Raw genomic sequence first — 17342 nt, 5'->3', positions numbered from 1 at the left:
TTATTTTAAGGGTTTATTTTCATTTTGAGCATTATAATCTGCAAATGTGGCAGAAAGTTGTAATATGTTTAGATAGAATCTGATCCTAATTTGTAATTATGTAAAAGAACTGACTGCATTTATATTTCATATTAAAAGCAGATATAAACAATTTCAAATAATATTTTGGGTTCAATTAAATAACTTCATAAAATAAACTTTCAAACTTCTGTTATACAAATACATGAAACATACGTTGATAGCCACTTAATTCCCTGTATGACCTCAGGTAAGATCTCTATGCCTAAGACTCAACTATGAAATAAAGATAATAATGGAATTTACCAAGTTGTTGTGAGGTTCTATAAATTAATTCATTTAAAGTGGTTGGAACAGTACTTTCAGATAACAACTTAATGAATGTTTGTGGTTTTTATTTTTTAATTATTTTACTTAATTATTTTAATTAATTAACATTTATGTTATTATTTAGGTTTTTTTTCTTGAGATGGAGTCTCACTCTGTTGCTCAAGCTGGAGTGCAGTGGCGTGATCTCGGTTCACTGCAACCTCCGCCTCCCAGGTTCAAGCGATTCATCTGCCTCAGCCTCTGGAGTAGCTGAGATTACAGGAGCCTGCTACCATGGCCAGCTAATTTTTTTGTATTTTTAGTAGAGACAGGGTTTCACCACGTTGGCCAGGCTGGTCTCAAGCTCCTGACCTCAGATAATCTGCTCCTCCCGGGTCTCCCAAAGTGCTGGGATTACAGGCGTGAGCCACCGCCACTGGCCTATGTTATTATTTAGTATTACTGCTACTCAGGAGTCTTAGTGATCCTTACATTGAATGTGAACTGTTGCCAAACATTATTCATATATTTTAAAAAAGCTTCTTTGGGAATAACGCTTTTATATTATAATTAGAATAATATGTTAAAGACATTTAGATTTTTGTTTGCTTTGAAGATATCAGTCCATGTACTGATGCTTACAGACACACAACAAAAGTGAAGCTATTTTAAGCAACTGTGAAATTTCTTTAGCAACTACAATTTCACGCACAGTTAGCTTAACCTCCATTTCATCCTTCTATGTTTTACACATCAGTAGCATTCTCTTTCTGACAGCCTGAAGCTTAAAAGTTGCCATTGTCTTGAATAATGCTGTTTAAGCTGACTTATGAATTACTCTGCAACTGGCTACACAATAGCCATGAAAATTGAAAACAACTAAATGTTTTGATGCGTTTTTATCTGAATTAAGAAAAATTATGTGATTTATATAACATGTTATCTCGCTGGGCCTTAAATAAAGCCCAATTTGGGGACATATTCTTGAAAAACACCAAGTGACAGGAGCCATTAAAGTCTGTGGTAAACTGAGAAATAAGGATTTGGTGCTTTTAAATAAAAACTAGTAATGAAATTCTATTAATATTAAGTATAAATGGCAAAAGGGGCCTTCAGAAAGCTAGCCCAGTGTTTTATACGGAACTCATCCAATTTCTTAAAGTAACTCTGTGAAGCAGGTCTTACTATTAACATTTTCAAAATAAAAGGTAAAATAGCATAGAGGTTTAAAAACTTGGGGCTCTAGAATCAAATAGACTTGAGATAAAACCAGGTTTTGGTATCTAATTGCCAGCTAACGGTAGGCAGATTATACCCTAGTTTCCTCTTCTATTAAATAGCGATAATAGTATTTACATTATAGGGTTGTTGTGAGGATTAAATAGATAATGCAGGTAAAACACTTAGCATATAACCAGTGTAAAATAAACACTAAGGTAAGGCAATGTAATTATTATAACAAAACTGAAGCTCCTGGGGTTATTTGCTAGCCCAATCACAAAGTCAGGAAGTAAAGAAGCTGAGATGAAAATTAAACTCTCGGCCGGGGTATGGTGGCTCACGCCACCCGTAATCCCAGCACTTTGGGAGCCCGAGGTGGGTGGATCACGAAGTCAGGAGATTGAGACCATCCTGGCCAACATGGTGAGGTGTATTTAGTCTCTACTAAAATAAAAAAAAAAAAAAAGTAGCCGGGGACGGTAGTCCCAGCTACTCAGGAGGCTGAGGCAGGGGAATCGCTTGAAGCCGGGAGGCGGAGGTTGCAGGGAGCCAAGATTGCACCACTGTACTATACAGCCTGGTGACAGAGCAAGACTCCGTCTCATAAATAAATAAATAGAAAATTAAACTCTCTCAACAATTCTTATAAAAAGAAACAGATAAACTTCTAATGAGGTATACATGTTAATTAATATTACTTCTGTACTGTCTCTGGCCTGTTGGAGTGCATGCAAATATCAAGGCAGAGTGTAATACACATAAAAAATGATAATGCTACTATATCAAGCAGGTGACTTAAAATTAGTCCAGTTCCAACTAGGTAATAGAATGGGAAGTGGAGGGCATCCAATTATATTCATAAATTTATGTTATACACTGCTTAGATCCACTTATTCAATTCTAGTATAATAAGATTAATATTGAAGATAAGGATTTTTATTATTTTCCTATTATCTGAAAAGTAGATCTTTAAATGAAAACAAAAGGCTTTTATCAAATCCCTGACCTGTTGAATTATTTGCCAGAAAAAGTAATGGCATGATTTGCTGATCTGCAGCGTATGCTTCTACTGGTATTTTGTGAAGGGGAGCAAGATGTTTTAAAACTCAGATAAATCTCTTCTCAACCTGGAAGTCTTTTTTTTTTTTTTTTAATATTACTTTTAAGCTTTTCTCTTCTCAATTTTTCTTAAACCTTTGAAATCTGTTACCAGGTGATAGGTTACACACATAAATAAGAGAAGAATGTTAGTAGAAAAATTTGAAATAATTGTGATTAGTTAGATAGCTTGTTTTGCTTTTTCTAATAAAGTAATTATTTTTATATTACAAACATATAGCTCAATTTATTTTCTGCTATAATGTTACTTCTAATTTTAAAAATATCGTTGTTTCCTCCTGATCTGTCATCTGAATAGTGAAAACCAATAAATATTTTTTTCTAAACTGACTTTAAAATATGAGTCTCCTTCAATTTTCTGACTAGGTTTGTCACAGAAAATTGAGCTCCACCTTGACAACTGGGTGTGTTGGCTTATGCTTGTAATCCCAGTGATTTGGGAGGCCCATGGGGGAGCACAGCTTGAGGCCAGGAGTTCAAGACTAGCTTGGGCAACATGGTGAGACCTTGTCTCTACAAAAATAGAGAATTAGCTGGGGGTGATGACGCATGTCAATAATCCCAGCTACCTGGTAGGCTGAGGCGGGAGCATCACCTGAGCCCTGGAGTTGGAGGCTGCTGTGAGCTATGACTGCACTACTACATTCCAGCCTGGGCAACAGAGGGAGACCCTATTTCTAAAACAACAACAACAACAAACAAACAAACAAACAAAAAACTAGAGAAAATTAAGCTCCACTTTAACAATGGTCCTGAGAAATTTTTTTATTAGCACAACCTTTTTTCCTCCAAATGCAATCTTTCATACATTTTAATGTGATCAAAATGGCACACATTTATAAAGTGGAAAATTTGTAGTATTTTCCTCTTAAAATACGTCAATTGAAAGGACTTAAAAATTTGAAACTAGGATTATGTTTGACATAATTTATTTCTGTATTTTGTTTCACACAAGTAGTTATAAATAGTAAAAATTTTCATACTAATTCTGCAAGAAGATATTTCCTCTTGATTCAACTAATCCAGGAACTTGAAAGTGGAATAATAGAAAACATTGCTCCAAATTTTTATCACTGGCAAATCTGATCATTTATATTTCACATCTATTTTCTTTTACCCTACGTTGTCAATAGCAATTATTATCATGCTATTCTGAGTTCTCCAAATTTCCTATTCTTTCTTGCTTTTATCATCAGCAAACCAGATTACTATTACTACTATTACTGCTGCTGCTGTCATCACCACCTGCAGCAAGTATTTACCTACTACTTGTTATATGCTAGGCACAATTTTAAGCAATGTATGCATATTAACTTATTTAATCGTCAATCACCCTAGGAGACAGGAACTATAATTATCCCCAATTTATAGTTATAAAAACAGACACACAGTAATCAGGTAATTTGTCCAACAACACTCACTGAGTAGCAGAGAATATCTGAATCTAGGCAGTCTGGTTCTATAGTATATCTTAGCCACTAGTCTAAACTTCTTTGTATTTTAATCAAGACTGAACAATAAATTAGGTGGAAATAATTTGCTTATTATTTCACAAAGATAAGTAATTCAACTAAGTGAATTCTTATCTCCAGAGGTGCTCCAGTTTGGTACCAGCTTGACCTTCAGAATAGTAGTTCAGAAATAAGGCAAGTGTAAACGCAAAAGACTAAAAATGCTAAAACCAATTAAATCAAAATATTTTGAAGGAGGAAGAAAGAAACTACAAGGACCTTGGGAAACCAAGATCTAAAAAAGAAAAGGTACTAACTAAAGAAATAGGGGGATATAGGCTAGGCACGGGGGCTCACGCCTGTAATCCCAGCACTTTGGGAGGCCGAGGGGAGTGGATCACCTGAGTTCAGGAGTTTGAGACCAGCCTGTCCAACTTGGTGAAACCCCGTCTCTACTAAAAATAAAAAAACTAGCTGGGTGTGGTGGCAGGCAACTGGAATTCCAGCTGCTCGGGAGGCTGAGGCAGAACTGCTTGAACCCACAGGAGAACTGCTTGAACCCGGAGGTTGCAGTGAGCTGAGATATTACCACTGCATTCCAGCCTGGGCAACAAGAGGGAAACTTTGTCTCAAAGAAAAAAGGGGGGAAGGGAGGGGCAGATACAGTTAGGGAGAAAAAAGTTCTAAAATAATGTCTGAAAGCAGCTGAAATCATTGTTATTAAGAACCTTGAGTAAGGAAATAATTAAAAAAAAGCACCTAGCAGTCATAAGCAAGTTCAAGTTCACAGAATTTGTAAGATTATAAAAAGATGAGAAAAATAACCCACTTATTTAACCCACTGAAATACCACACATCTTAGAAAATAGTGAGTAGTTCAAAAATTCTAACAGAAAAATATCTATATGTATCCCAAGAAAATCCCAGGAAACAATTTTAATCTCATGGTCATGTACACTTTGAAAAATTATCTATTAAGGTGAGTGGTCAAATTGGAATCACTAAAAAGTTGTGCTAAATAATTAACATTATCTCTTTTTAGATAGATTTGGGATGCTTATGGCATCCTTGTAAGTAAAATGTAGAAATGGGAGGTCTATATTTGTAGTTAGATAATTATAACCAAAGAGTGTTACCAGTGGATAACTGCCAACATGGAGACAAGTTTCCTTATTCTTTCAGTTTTATAAAAATAGATTTCCGGATATAAGTGAAATATATGAAAAATATATTTATCAAGTAGCTACAAAGTTAAGTATATTTTCAATATAGCTTTTAAAAAATCACCTTTTCCAACTTGTTCTTAGTAAAAACAGCCTTATTCAAGGGCAAGAACTTATGAAATACTGTGTGCTAAAGGCTGGAGATTTATAAACATTTAAAAAAATCAAAGAGCAGGCTGGGCGTGGTGGGTCATGCCTATAATTCTAGCACTTTGGGAGGACGAGTTGGGTGGATCACCTGAGGTCAGGAGTTTGAGACCAGCCTGGCCAACATGATGAAACCCCGTCTCTACTAAAAATACAAAAAATTATCTGGGCGTGGTGGCCAGTTCCTGTAATCCCAGCTACTCAGGAGGCTGAGGTAGAACTGCTTGAACCCAGGAGGTGGAGGCTGCAGTGAGCCGAGATTGCGCCACTGCACTCCAACCTGGGCAATAAGAGTGAAACTCTGTACTGGTGGTGGGGGGTAAAATCAAAGAGCGTTACTTTTTGGGAGAGAAAGAAAAGCAAAACAACAGATACGATATAGTGTAAATCAAAGTATCCCTAAGTGCTTTGGGAATACAAAAGTGTAGCTAATATAACCTGGGAGTGATAGTGGTGGTGTGTAAGGTTGGGGAGAAGTCTAAGAAGATGGGAAAACTGAGCTAACTCTTCTAAATCATCTAATGTAGAGGTGGCTTACTCTAGTAATTGAAGAATAAAGATATAAAATATCTAGGGGACTGCTTACCTAGTACCTACCTCTGCTCTTTACCTGAGAACTGCTTTATCTGTCTGCTTTCCAATACACCATTCTACACAGCTACTGTGCAGCTAATAGGTTCTTGCGTTATTCCACAACCCTAGCCAATAACTGGTTAGTGATCCAACTAGGACAAATAGCAATCCTTGTCAAAAATATTTTTTGAAAGCCAGTAGTGAGACAAAGAATAAGCAAAAGCAAAAAAGAGGCTGCAAGAGCCTGTCAGTCTCCGATTTTTAGCTGCTCCTTCCTCCCAGGTTGCTGCTCAATTGTGGAGTCCAAGAGTCAAAAGATTAACTACTTTCCCTAAACCAGCTAAAATGTTGGACAAGGAAGTTCAAATATAAGATCAATGGGAAGAGTTATACTCAACTGGACTGGGTATCTTTACCCTTCTATCTTAAGATTCAATATATAAAGCTATAGTCACTTATATTCCTTAGTAAATACTAACTGTATAAAAACAGTACTAAAATTTAAGTAATTTTTGTTCATTAGTTTACATTTTCTTCAAGCTACAAATTAGTTATGATTTTTACAATAAGTCAACATCCTTACCAATGTCTGTGAACTATACCTGGGTTGTAAGCAAAGCTATTTAAAACACTAGTAAAATAACTTACCAAAAATCTCATTCTAGCTTGTATTTGAGATGCTGAGTAGGTCTTTTATGATCAAAACTCAAGGGGAGGGAGACCAAATAAAAATAGTGGAATATCAATCAGCAGAATGACAAAGGGTTTCAAAGTCATTTTCTGCTTTTATTGGGAATAATTTATGGCAAAAATTTTATGCTTCTGGCTACCAAAGGCTAAATTCACTTTGTTAAAAAAGTGACCATTAGTAAAAATGAGTCTCATCCTTGGATAGACCTATATAAAGCGTCCAACTAATTAAGAACCAAAAATGAATGTCCTAGTAACATGTTAAAATTATATACAAATAGCTAAAGCATTCTATATAAACTACAACTTTCTCTTCTTCTTTTTTTTTTGAGACAGAATCTCGCTCTGTTGCCCAGGTTGGAGTGCAGTGGTGCCATCTGGGCTCACGGTAACCTCTGCTTCCCGGGTTCAAGTGATTCTCCCGAGTAGCTGGGACTACAGGTGCGTGCCACCACACCCAGCTAATTTTTTGTATTTTTAGTAGAGATGGGGTTTCACGGTATTAGCCAGGATGGTGTCAATCTCCTGACCTCGTGATCCGCCAGCCTCGGCCTCCCAAAGTGCTGAGATTACAGGAATGAGCCACTGCACCCAACCTGACTTTTTAAAGAATTTATACTCACAATGATTCCACATGCACAGAGCTATGTTTAAATATATACATCTTTTACGAGACAGGGTCTCCCTCTCCTGCTCAGGCTGGAGTGCAGTGGCATGACCTCAGCTCACTACAACCTCCGCCTCCCAGGCTCAAGCTATCCTTCCACCTAAGCCTCCTGAGTAGCTGGGACGATAGGTGTACACCACTACACCTGGCTAATTTTTGTATTTTTTGTAGAGACGGGGTTTCACCACGTTGCCCAGACTTAAGTATTTTTAATGTAAGGCACTAGTCTACATATCAGAATTTTACTTTTATTGACAACTAAATTAAACTGTGATTTTAAATTAAGTCTTAAGCCAGAGTTGAGTGACACAGAAAAGTATATATGTTGTATCATCCACGATTGTGTACCAAAAATCCAGAGAACAATACTGCATAGATTAAATCTAGCACTATTTCTATACTTGCATGTGGTTTGCATCTAAATGGGAGGATTGCCCCAACATGCCATACTTTTATATTTCCAGTAATATTTTTTAAGTGTTTTTTGCTGTTTTGGTTTCACTAGTCTTACTGAAAAAAGTAAAAAAAATTCACCAGTTTTGTGCAAAGAGTGCTAGTCGATGCTAATAAAAACTACATCTTAGAGATTAGGGGCTAGGAGCAAAGTAAAAAACACTGGATTCAGTGTAAAAATGCATTAAGACAGGCTTACTTGTACTTAGATACGATAATCACTCCAGCTTGTAATTAGTTGGGCATATATTAACCAGCAGATCTACTGTTATTGCTGAGCTGCAACTGCTGAAATGTGTCAAGATACAACATATAGCTCCATTAATAATGAAAACTGAGTAGCAATATAATTAATTTTAGAGGTGCGTGGTGCAAGTTTGGTTCTACTAAACTTATACCAAAAAACTGGGGTATTGTGAAGAACTACTAAGGAAAGGCAGTAAGTAAAAATAGCTTTTACAAGCATTTGGTTTACGGTTTCAGCAGATCTGTTATCAAAGAGCAGACCTCTCAATTTACCCAAATCACAAGGGGGTGCATATACTAAACACTGTTTATTATAAAACGCCCCTTGTTCTTCAGTCCTTCTGAGTTTGGTGTTTCAGTGAAAAAGAATGTTGGTTGAGTAATAGTACAACCCACAGAATAGCTTAAAGATAAGGAAAGGATGACTCATACAGATTTATTCAGCAATTTGTCCCATGTGAATACCTCAGCAAAAAGAACGGAGGGGCAGCAAAAGGTCTACGAAACTAGTTAAGTTGTATGTCTTAAATCTATTTAAAATCAAGTTTAAAAAACTTGTTTAGATTTTATTTATGTGCAATAAAAAGACTAACTCACACATAAAGAAATCTTCTAAACATTAAAATGTTTTACTGGTGTATGTGAACCAGTAAAGTGAAAAACATGTAAGGCTTTGCAAGCCATTTTTGAGATACTTGGAATTTCAGGTTCAGATATAGAGAAATCAAGGGTTAAATTTTGGCTGCATACTAACATTTCAAAGCTTGCCTGCTTGTTTTTCTTTTAGAATTCCGAAAATGTACTTACTGTTAAAAATAAACCTTTACTACCAATAATAATAACATATCATTATGTCTGAATGCTTTACAAACCGTAGTACTTCAAATAGAATTCAGCATGTACAAGTCAAAGACAGTATTTAGAAGGAAACAACAGAAATATGCTAACATTTTTTCTCACCACAAACACAGGCATCTTACTAACTTAGTTTTAATTGGATATCACAAATGATCTTTACAGTCTACTTTATAATTTAAATAGATCGAAGGGTTTTGATGAAAATATTTAAAAGATGAGCAAGTTTACTATTAATTTGTTTGAACAGCAGGTTTTAAACACAGTAGGTTCACCTGGAGAGACTGGACTACCTATCCTTCTGTTTTCACATGTTAAAGGTGAAGGTAGGTGTCTCAAATTACTAGCAATAGGTGTGTAAAGTAACAGTCCATACACTTTTTAACCAGATTTAATGTTATAATTTATTGTAGACAATTAAGTGCCAGGTATTATGTGCTTTACTTTCATTTCAAGTTTCATCCAACACTGGGTTCTTACTACAAATGAACAAAGGCACCTATTATTTTTTGGCTTCATTTGGCCAGAAGTTAGGAAGACTGGAGAACTATAAAATCCAAGCATGTTATAGGGATTCTACTTCCCCTTTGCTTGACAATCATGGTGGAATGGGATCCTGGTATGCAACCATACTTTTCCTTCATATTTGCTTTGATTGATCTAACAGGCCAGACAAGAAATCAGTTGAGTTTTACTAAAAAGTGTAAAAGCCAGAGGCTTCTTTACACTTAAATTGATTAAGCAACTTACATTTTACCTTATCTCAACTAAACCATCCAATGGAAGGAATATACTAGAAAACAGTACCTTTTTGGTTTCAAATTGTGCTTCCTCCTGACAGCATCCTCTGCAATCAGGATCCAGCTGAAGCAGGTTGAACTGTCCGAGAAGATCACAAGAGCTGCAGAGCAAGTTGCTAGAAAAGCCTAACTCTCTGCATGCCTCTGATGAAAACTCTGCCCCAAAAGCAGAAACCTGAAAATAAAAAATGGGGAAATAAAACACAATTCCATGTTTATATTACAAAGTTTCCCAAAAAGAGAACATGGGGTTGTCAAAAACTAACACATTGAAGACAAGTTACTGAAATGTTTCTTTTGGAGATACATTCTTTTAAATTTTAATTTAATTTTTTTTTTGAAATGGGAGTCTTGCTGTTGTCACCAGACTGGAGGGCAGTGGTGCAATCTTGGCTCACTGCAACCTCTGCCTCCTGGGTTCAAGCGATTCTCCTGCCTCAGCCTCCTGAGTAGCTGGGATTACAGGTGCACGTCACCACACCTAGCTAATTTTTGTATTTTTAGTAGAGACGGGGTTTCACCATGTTGGCCAGGATGGTCTTGATCTCTTGACCTCGTGATCCACCCACCTCCTCAGCCTCCCAAAGTGTTGGGATTACAAGCATGAGCCACCGCACCCAGCAATAAATTCTTTTTTAAACTCTGTAACCTTACACAATAGTCTGGTTTCTCCCACCTCCCTTACAAGCTTTTTTTCTTAAACATCTATCATCTTTCAGGCTTAGCTAAAACATGGATTAACAAGAAAAGATATATCATTGTTCATGATGTTTATTACATAAATATTTTCTTAAAGATTTATTGTTTTAAAAAGGAATTTTCTTATAAGAAAAAATAATTTTAGTTTCATTTTAAGAACTCAACATCTGTTCATAAGGGTCTATAGAGTAAGATTAACTGTAGGGTTTATCTACAGTCTCATTCAGCAGAAGGACAGGAAAGGGGATGGTGTAGGCAACAGCATGCCAGAATTCAAGCTTTTGATTTTAGGTAATAGTGCCACCACTTACAAGATGTGTGACCGTGGGCAAACTATCCTCCCCAAGTTTTCCTCACTCATAAAGTAAGGGGCAATACTTCCTACATAAAACAGATTGCTATGGTTACTTTATATAAATCATTACGTTTAATCAGAGATGATTTAATCAATCAGAATGGCTGACAAAAGCAGGCTTTCAACAATATTCTCTTCCCTCATCCATTCTTTTTTACGTATCAGTGAATGTGGTATACCTCCATTTGTCTGAGGCCAATCCCTCTACTTGTTCTTTGGATTCTATCTTCTCTATCTTCACAGATACTTCATTTCATCAATACCTCAACCTTTAGGTATATTTAAGCCCTATGGTCCTAACTGCTCTTCCCACTTTCTGTCATTTCTGAATCGTTACTACAGCTTGGTTTCTATTATTTTTTCCTAACTCCCCAAACTCATTAATATAGCCTGGTTTCTGCTCCTACTACTCCACAAAATTTGCCCAAAATTACCAAATGCAAAGGTATTCAAAACTGTTCTGCTTCAAATACCCCGTCCAAAAGCTTGTCCTCCTTTTCTTTTCTCTTCTCTGCATCTCTTAAATGCTATTGTTTCCCACAGCTGTTTTTGGCTCTCTCTTAGTTTTACATGCCTTCTATTTATTACTGCATATTTATCCATGGCTTCAGATAAGCATTTATTGAAAACTCTCTATTTTTTCTTGAATGTCAGGCTTCCAAAGCCAACAGTCCACTCAACATCACATTTAGGTGTTGAATAAGCATTGCAAGTTCAAAATCTGCAACAGTGAAACTTACTTTTTTCTTAAATCTATTCTTCCTAAGGTATGCAGTATCTCAATAAAATGGCACCATTTCTCTGACAAGCTAGTTGCCCAGATCAGTCATCCTACTGACCTACACTCCATATTCTTCGCCATTCTCACAACCAATTAATATATTTTCATAATTCTCTTAAAGAGCTCTCAAGTCTTTTCCTGCCTCAGTGGCTTAAATGTTCACTGCCAAAGCTACTTCTCATTACTTCCTCAATTCCTCCAGCTATAAGGAATTCCCATAGTACCCTGAAGTACAAAAGCCCTACTCAAACACACTTTTGCTCATAGTCTCCCCTATATTTAAGATTCTGTTTCCACTTCTTCACCTTGTAATATCCTACTTATTTTCAAGAATCCAATCAGTATGGGTCTTTTAGGAAGCTTTCCTGACAACAAATAAATAAATAAATAAGATCTCAATCATTAGCCACAACTTTCTTCAAGAAAGTTGTGCACAGTTGTAAAACAGTACTGTTCATGACACTGTACTATGTAAATCTGACTCCTCAACAATACTATGAACTCTTCTGAGGGCAAGCATTAAGTTGTTTCTCTGTCTTTCCCTCACTTCTGATAGTTTTCATATACCTGTTGAATACATAAATTGGACAAAGCCACAGCTTCAGGTAGGGAAAATTTCAGATTGACTGCAACTGATTGATCTTCTAGACCAAGGGTCTGCAAACTTTATGCAAAGGGCCAGATAATTATGTTAGGCTTTTGTGGCTATATGGTTTCTGTACATCTATTCCACTCAGCTATGGCAGTGCAAGAACTAGTCACAGATAACACACGAATGAGTGAATGAATGAGTGTGTCTGTGTTCCAATGAAACTTGGTTTTATTTTGCTATTTATGTTAATTTGTTCTACAAAAACAGGGTTGACTGAATTTGGCCCACCAGTTGCAGTGTGTCAATCCTTTTCTAAACTCACGAGGTAGATTAATATCCAGTGGCATTTCCCAATGAAAAGAAAATTTAAGTACTTGTTGGCATATTCACCCAAAATGATGATTTGATATTTTATACATCTTTAATCCTATCTCTGTAATAATGTCATATGTATACATTTTTCAAAACAGATGAAACATCCCAGCCTAGTGGGAGGGATCTGAGACTTTATTGGTTAATTTGTGTGGTTGATTTCTCTAGTTTAACTATAAGACACTTGCTACTACACTAGTACTTTGGGTAATTTCTCCATCAGTAAAGTGATCTGCCTCATCTATTTCACAGGTTAATTTGCAAATCAAATATAACAATGAGCAGAATGTGTTTTCCAAAGACAAGGCAATCAATATGTATCAAAGGCTGCATCAACGTGTACACATCATTTCACATGTTCTTACAATGTTAGTCCTCCACTGAGAAGTGGGATCTATGTACCCTCCCCTTGAATCTGGGCAGGGGCCATGCTGTTTTGAACAACAGAGTTTAAAGGAAGTTATGTGATTCTGAGGGTAGGTCGTAAAAGAGCAAACAGCCTCTGCCTGGCTAGCATTCTTTTTCTAGGAACATCAGCTTTGGAACTTAGCCAATCTGCTGTATAGAAGTCTATACTAGAGAGACAACATGGAAGGGCCCATGTAGAGAGCAACTGAAAACTCCAACTGACAACCAGTATCAGCTACTAGACATGTGAGTAAACCACCTTCAGATTTCAGGCCCTAATGTTTCAACTGAGGTCTGAGACACCATAGAACAGAGAAGCCATCCCTGCTGTGCCCTGTCAGAATTGCTAACCCTCAGAATTTGAAAGCAAATAACAAACTGTTTTATACCACTAAATTTTAGGGTAATTCTGTTTTGCAGCCATAGTTACTGAAAGAGGCAGAAAGAGTGAAATCACTTTGGAAATTGTGAACTCCGGAAATTGTGAACTCCTTAACAAGCGTAAAAAACTGTTACCAAAACCGTTAAACAACAAAATAAGAACCTCAAATGAATAATCATGCAATCATACTACTTGGTTTTATTCTGGCATTTACGGAGCACCTACTGACTGAGCATGACTATGCAAAACATCATGTATTTCAAAGTCTTAACACATCTAGATTCAAATGCCATCACAGAGCAACCTTATTTCTAAACAGGGAGTATTATCATTTATCTCACGGAGTTTTGAGGATTAAAGAAGTGCACAGAAAGCATCTAGCATCTCGCCCAGTACACAGTAGGTACTGAATACATGTTGGTATTAGGCTCACCTTCCACTGTGAAAGCACACTTAAAAATTACAAAACACTATATAAATGTTTTTATCACTATACTAGACATGGGATAAAAGATTAAGTATAGGGGAGATAGAAGGTATCGAGTTTTTTAAGTAAACACTTTTTTCTAGCTGTTCTATCACTGGTTTTGCAGACTTAAGGCTTTGAATTTAAGGACATCAGAAAGTATTTTTAAGTACCTGGCAGGTAAATGCTAATATACGAGAGTTTGATATTACTCCTGCCATCCTTTTATCGCCAAAAGTAACTGATTGGCATTTAAATTTGCACATTAAGAGCAAATATTAAATTTTAGATTAATTAGCCACACTTGAAAGAAAGACAAAGATTCTAAGGACAGGGTTCCTGGCTAGGATAACCATTTAGCTTTCTCTATTTCAAAGCAAAATTGACAAATTAAGTGGCTTGGTTGGGTGCGGTGGCTCATGCCTTTAATCTCAGTGCTTTGGCAGGCCAAGGCGGGTGGATCACCTGAGGTCAGGAGTTTCAGACTAGCCTCGCCAACATGGTGAAACCCTGTCTCTACTAATAATACAAAAAAATTAGCTGGGGGTGGTGGTGCATACCTGTAATCTCAGTTACTTGGGAGGCTGAGGCAGGAGAATCGTTTGAACCCGGGAGGCGGAGGTTGCAGTGAGTTGAGATTGTGCCATTGCATTTCAGCCTGAGTGACAAGTGTGAAACACAGTCTCAAAAAAAAAAAAAAAAGGCTCTATTCCCTCCTTCTCCATGCATTACTCATTGTTTTATTTTTCTAGTATTAATGGGTTGTTTCTAGATTAGAGTTGGCAGCAGAGAAACCGGATTAACTTTCCTATCCCATTACCTTAAAAATCTGATATAGCTATACATTTTGTTACACTTACACCTACATATTCATTGTCTCTTCACTGGTCTTTGTAACTCTCTGAGCAAACTTCAAATCTGAGACAAAAGCAAACAGATGGGATTACAGAATGAACTCTATGAAAATGAATACCAGAAACATGGCCATTACAGCAAGCTCTTATAAAGCAGCAGATATCTTGTTAAGTACTTTACATTATTATTCCATCTAATCTTAACCATCTTGTGAAACAGGTATTGTTATCACCATTTCATAAAGAAAAAAAACAGGTTTAGGATAGTTAAGGTAATTTGTCTAAGACCACACAGGAAATAAGAAATGACAGCATCAAGATTCTAATTCTGGCATGCTCTCTATGCCCCTAACCACTGACTACCATATTTCACAGAATCCATGATACACCATTATTGTATGTACCACTAATAATAAAAGCACCAACAATTATAACTGTGTGATCTAAAAGACCTAGTGAGATATTAACCTGAGAACAAATGGAGTGGGGGGTATCTCAGAAAGAATGATATACAATTATCATTCTATACCACTTGTTAGTGTAGTGCCTTTTTGAATGAGAAAATATTACATATGATCTGAATGAAGGATTGAATATCATCACTTAGTTCTGGGGAATGCTAGTAAACAGCTCCCTTAGACTGTACTGAAGTATCACTTTTCTATTGCTTATTTAAGCATACTCTATGTATTTTCAGATTAAATCACTTTATATCCAGTTGTTATCTCATTGAAATATTGACAAATATGCAGTTATTAACTTGAAATTAAAGCTATTCAGAGGAGTAGATAATGGTAAAAAGTCAACTTGTCTAGTATAAGAAACTCAGAGGTATCAATTAACAAAATATGAGTGCAGTCCCAATGACAGTTTTATCTATAGCAGTATCTCAATCTCAAAGTGTCAAGAAATTGTTCCCTCATCCCCTTTTAATTCCTGTGGGAGCTTCCAAAGATTTCACTACTGCCAACTTCTTATGCCACCTGATCTTTTTTTCCCCTTGGGCCAAATGTGACACGCAGTTTCCAACTTCTTGGTGTTTTTTCAACAATTATCTATACCCCTTTTCATTTTCAAGGTTTTTCTTGCTTTCTTAAAAGCACTAGTTACTACAGAAGAGACATGAATAAACCTTAGGGAAGTTGTAACAGTTCAATAAGGGTGAATTGTCCAGCACTCTCTCTTTTCTGAGTCATTTTTGTATTTTTGAGATGGTTGGGCTTCCTCACTGCTCTACACAAATTGCAAATATCCTGTTGACTTTGATGGCATTGAGCAACAACACAGACAAACTGGGGCCATTTACACTTCAGAGGGATTTAAATGAACAAATACATATGAGACGCAATGAAGGGAATATAAAATAAAAATGGTTCCAGTATTCCCTTTGGCTACATTCTAATTGGCACGGGGACAGGAGGAGTGGAGGGATACTGAGACACACACACAGAGCTATGATTTGGCTAAGACCGTGTGGATTTGTGTAATACAGTATGAAGTATGATGATACAAGGCCAGGGGTAGTGGCTCAAGCCGGTAATCCCAGCACTTTGGCACGGGGACAGGAGGAGTGGAGGGATACTGAGACACACACACACAGAGCTGTGATTTGGCTAAGATCGTGTGGATTTGCGTAATACAGTATAAAGTATGATGATACAAGGCCGGGGTAGTGGCTCAAGCCAGTAATCCCAGCACTTTGGGAGGTTGAGGCAGGCGATCACGAGGTCAGGAGTTCGAGACCAGCCTGGCCAACATGGTGAAATCCCGTCTCCACTAAATATACAAAAAATTAGCCAGGCGTGGGGGTACGTGCCTATAATCCTAGCTACTCGGGAGGCCGAGGCAGGAGAGTCGCTTGAACCCGGGAGGCAGAGATTGCACCAATGCACTTCATCCCAGGCGACAATGTGAGACTCAGTCTCAAAAAAAAAAAAAACAAAAACAAAGTATGGTGATATAATATGCAAGGGAGAAATTACATGTAACTTTGCAAGTCTGGAAGTGGAATGTGAGTTAAGTTTTGCATTCTATTGAAACATCTTAGTTCAGGGAGAAAGAGATAAAGAAACAAAGGCCAAGAGTAAATTAATTTGCCTTAGTTATTAGAAGATAAAACTAAAAAATACATTTCATTAAAAGTAGTGTACTTTCCACTAAATTATACATTATGAGTATGAATTCAATAGGCAGAGTTTGAGAGAGAAAGGCTGCATATGATGGCTGTCCTTGTGAATATTTGGTGGAATGGTGTGGCTGTGGCTGATAACCCAATAGTTTTATTTGATGGCTTACTGTGTTGTAAGTTAGGATGTTCCATCCTGTGGGGGTCACATTCACAAAAAAATGGATAAGGTGATTCCTGCTTCAAAAGGTTTCAGTCTGGCCCGGCGCGGTGGCTCACGCCTGTAATCCCAGCACTTTGGGAGGCTGAGGTGGGTGGATCATGAGGTCAAGAGATCAAGACCATCCTGGCCAACATGGTGAAACCTCGTCTCTACTAAAAATACAAAAATTAGCTGGGCGTGGTGACATGCACCTGTAATCCCAGCTACTTGGGAGGCTGAGGCAGGAGATTCACTTGAACCTGGGAGGTGGAGGTTGCAGTGAGCCGAGATGGCGCCATTGCACTCCAGCCTAGCAACAGAGTGAGACTCCGTC

The 17342-nt window shown here is 37.1% G+C and overlaps 1 protein-coding gene across 1 annotated transcript in view; it reads right to left on the bottom strand.

Annotated features, from left to right (window-relative positions):
• The window catches only part of SELENOF (selenoprotein F), a 49288-nt gene that overhangs the window by 28517 nt on the left and 3429 nt on the right, over window positions 1-17342 (bottom strand). Inside the window, exon 2 of the mRNA XM_038002524.2 lies at window positions 9780-9947. Within this exon, the coding sequence (XP_037858452.1) occupies window positions 9780-9947 (168 nt within the window). The remainder of the gene's footprint in view (window positions 1-9779; window positions 9948-17342) is intronic.

Source organism: Chlorocebus sabaeus, chromosome 20 (assembly GCF_047675955.1).
Source record: "Chlorocebus sabaeus isolate Y175 chromosome 20, mChlSab1.0.hap1, whole genome shotgun sequence".
Taxonomy (NCBI): domain Eukaryota; kingdom Metazoa; phylum Chordata; class Mammalia; order Primates; family Cercopithecidae; genus Chlorocebus; species Chlorocebus sabaeus.
The sequence above is the reverse complement of the archived record's forward strand: the minus strand, read 5'-3'. Positions and strand labels throughout refer to the sequence as shown.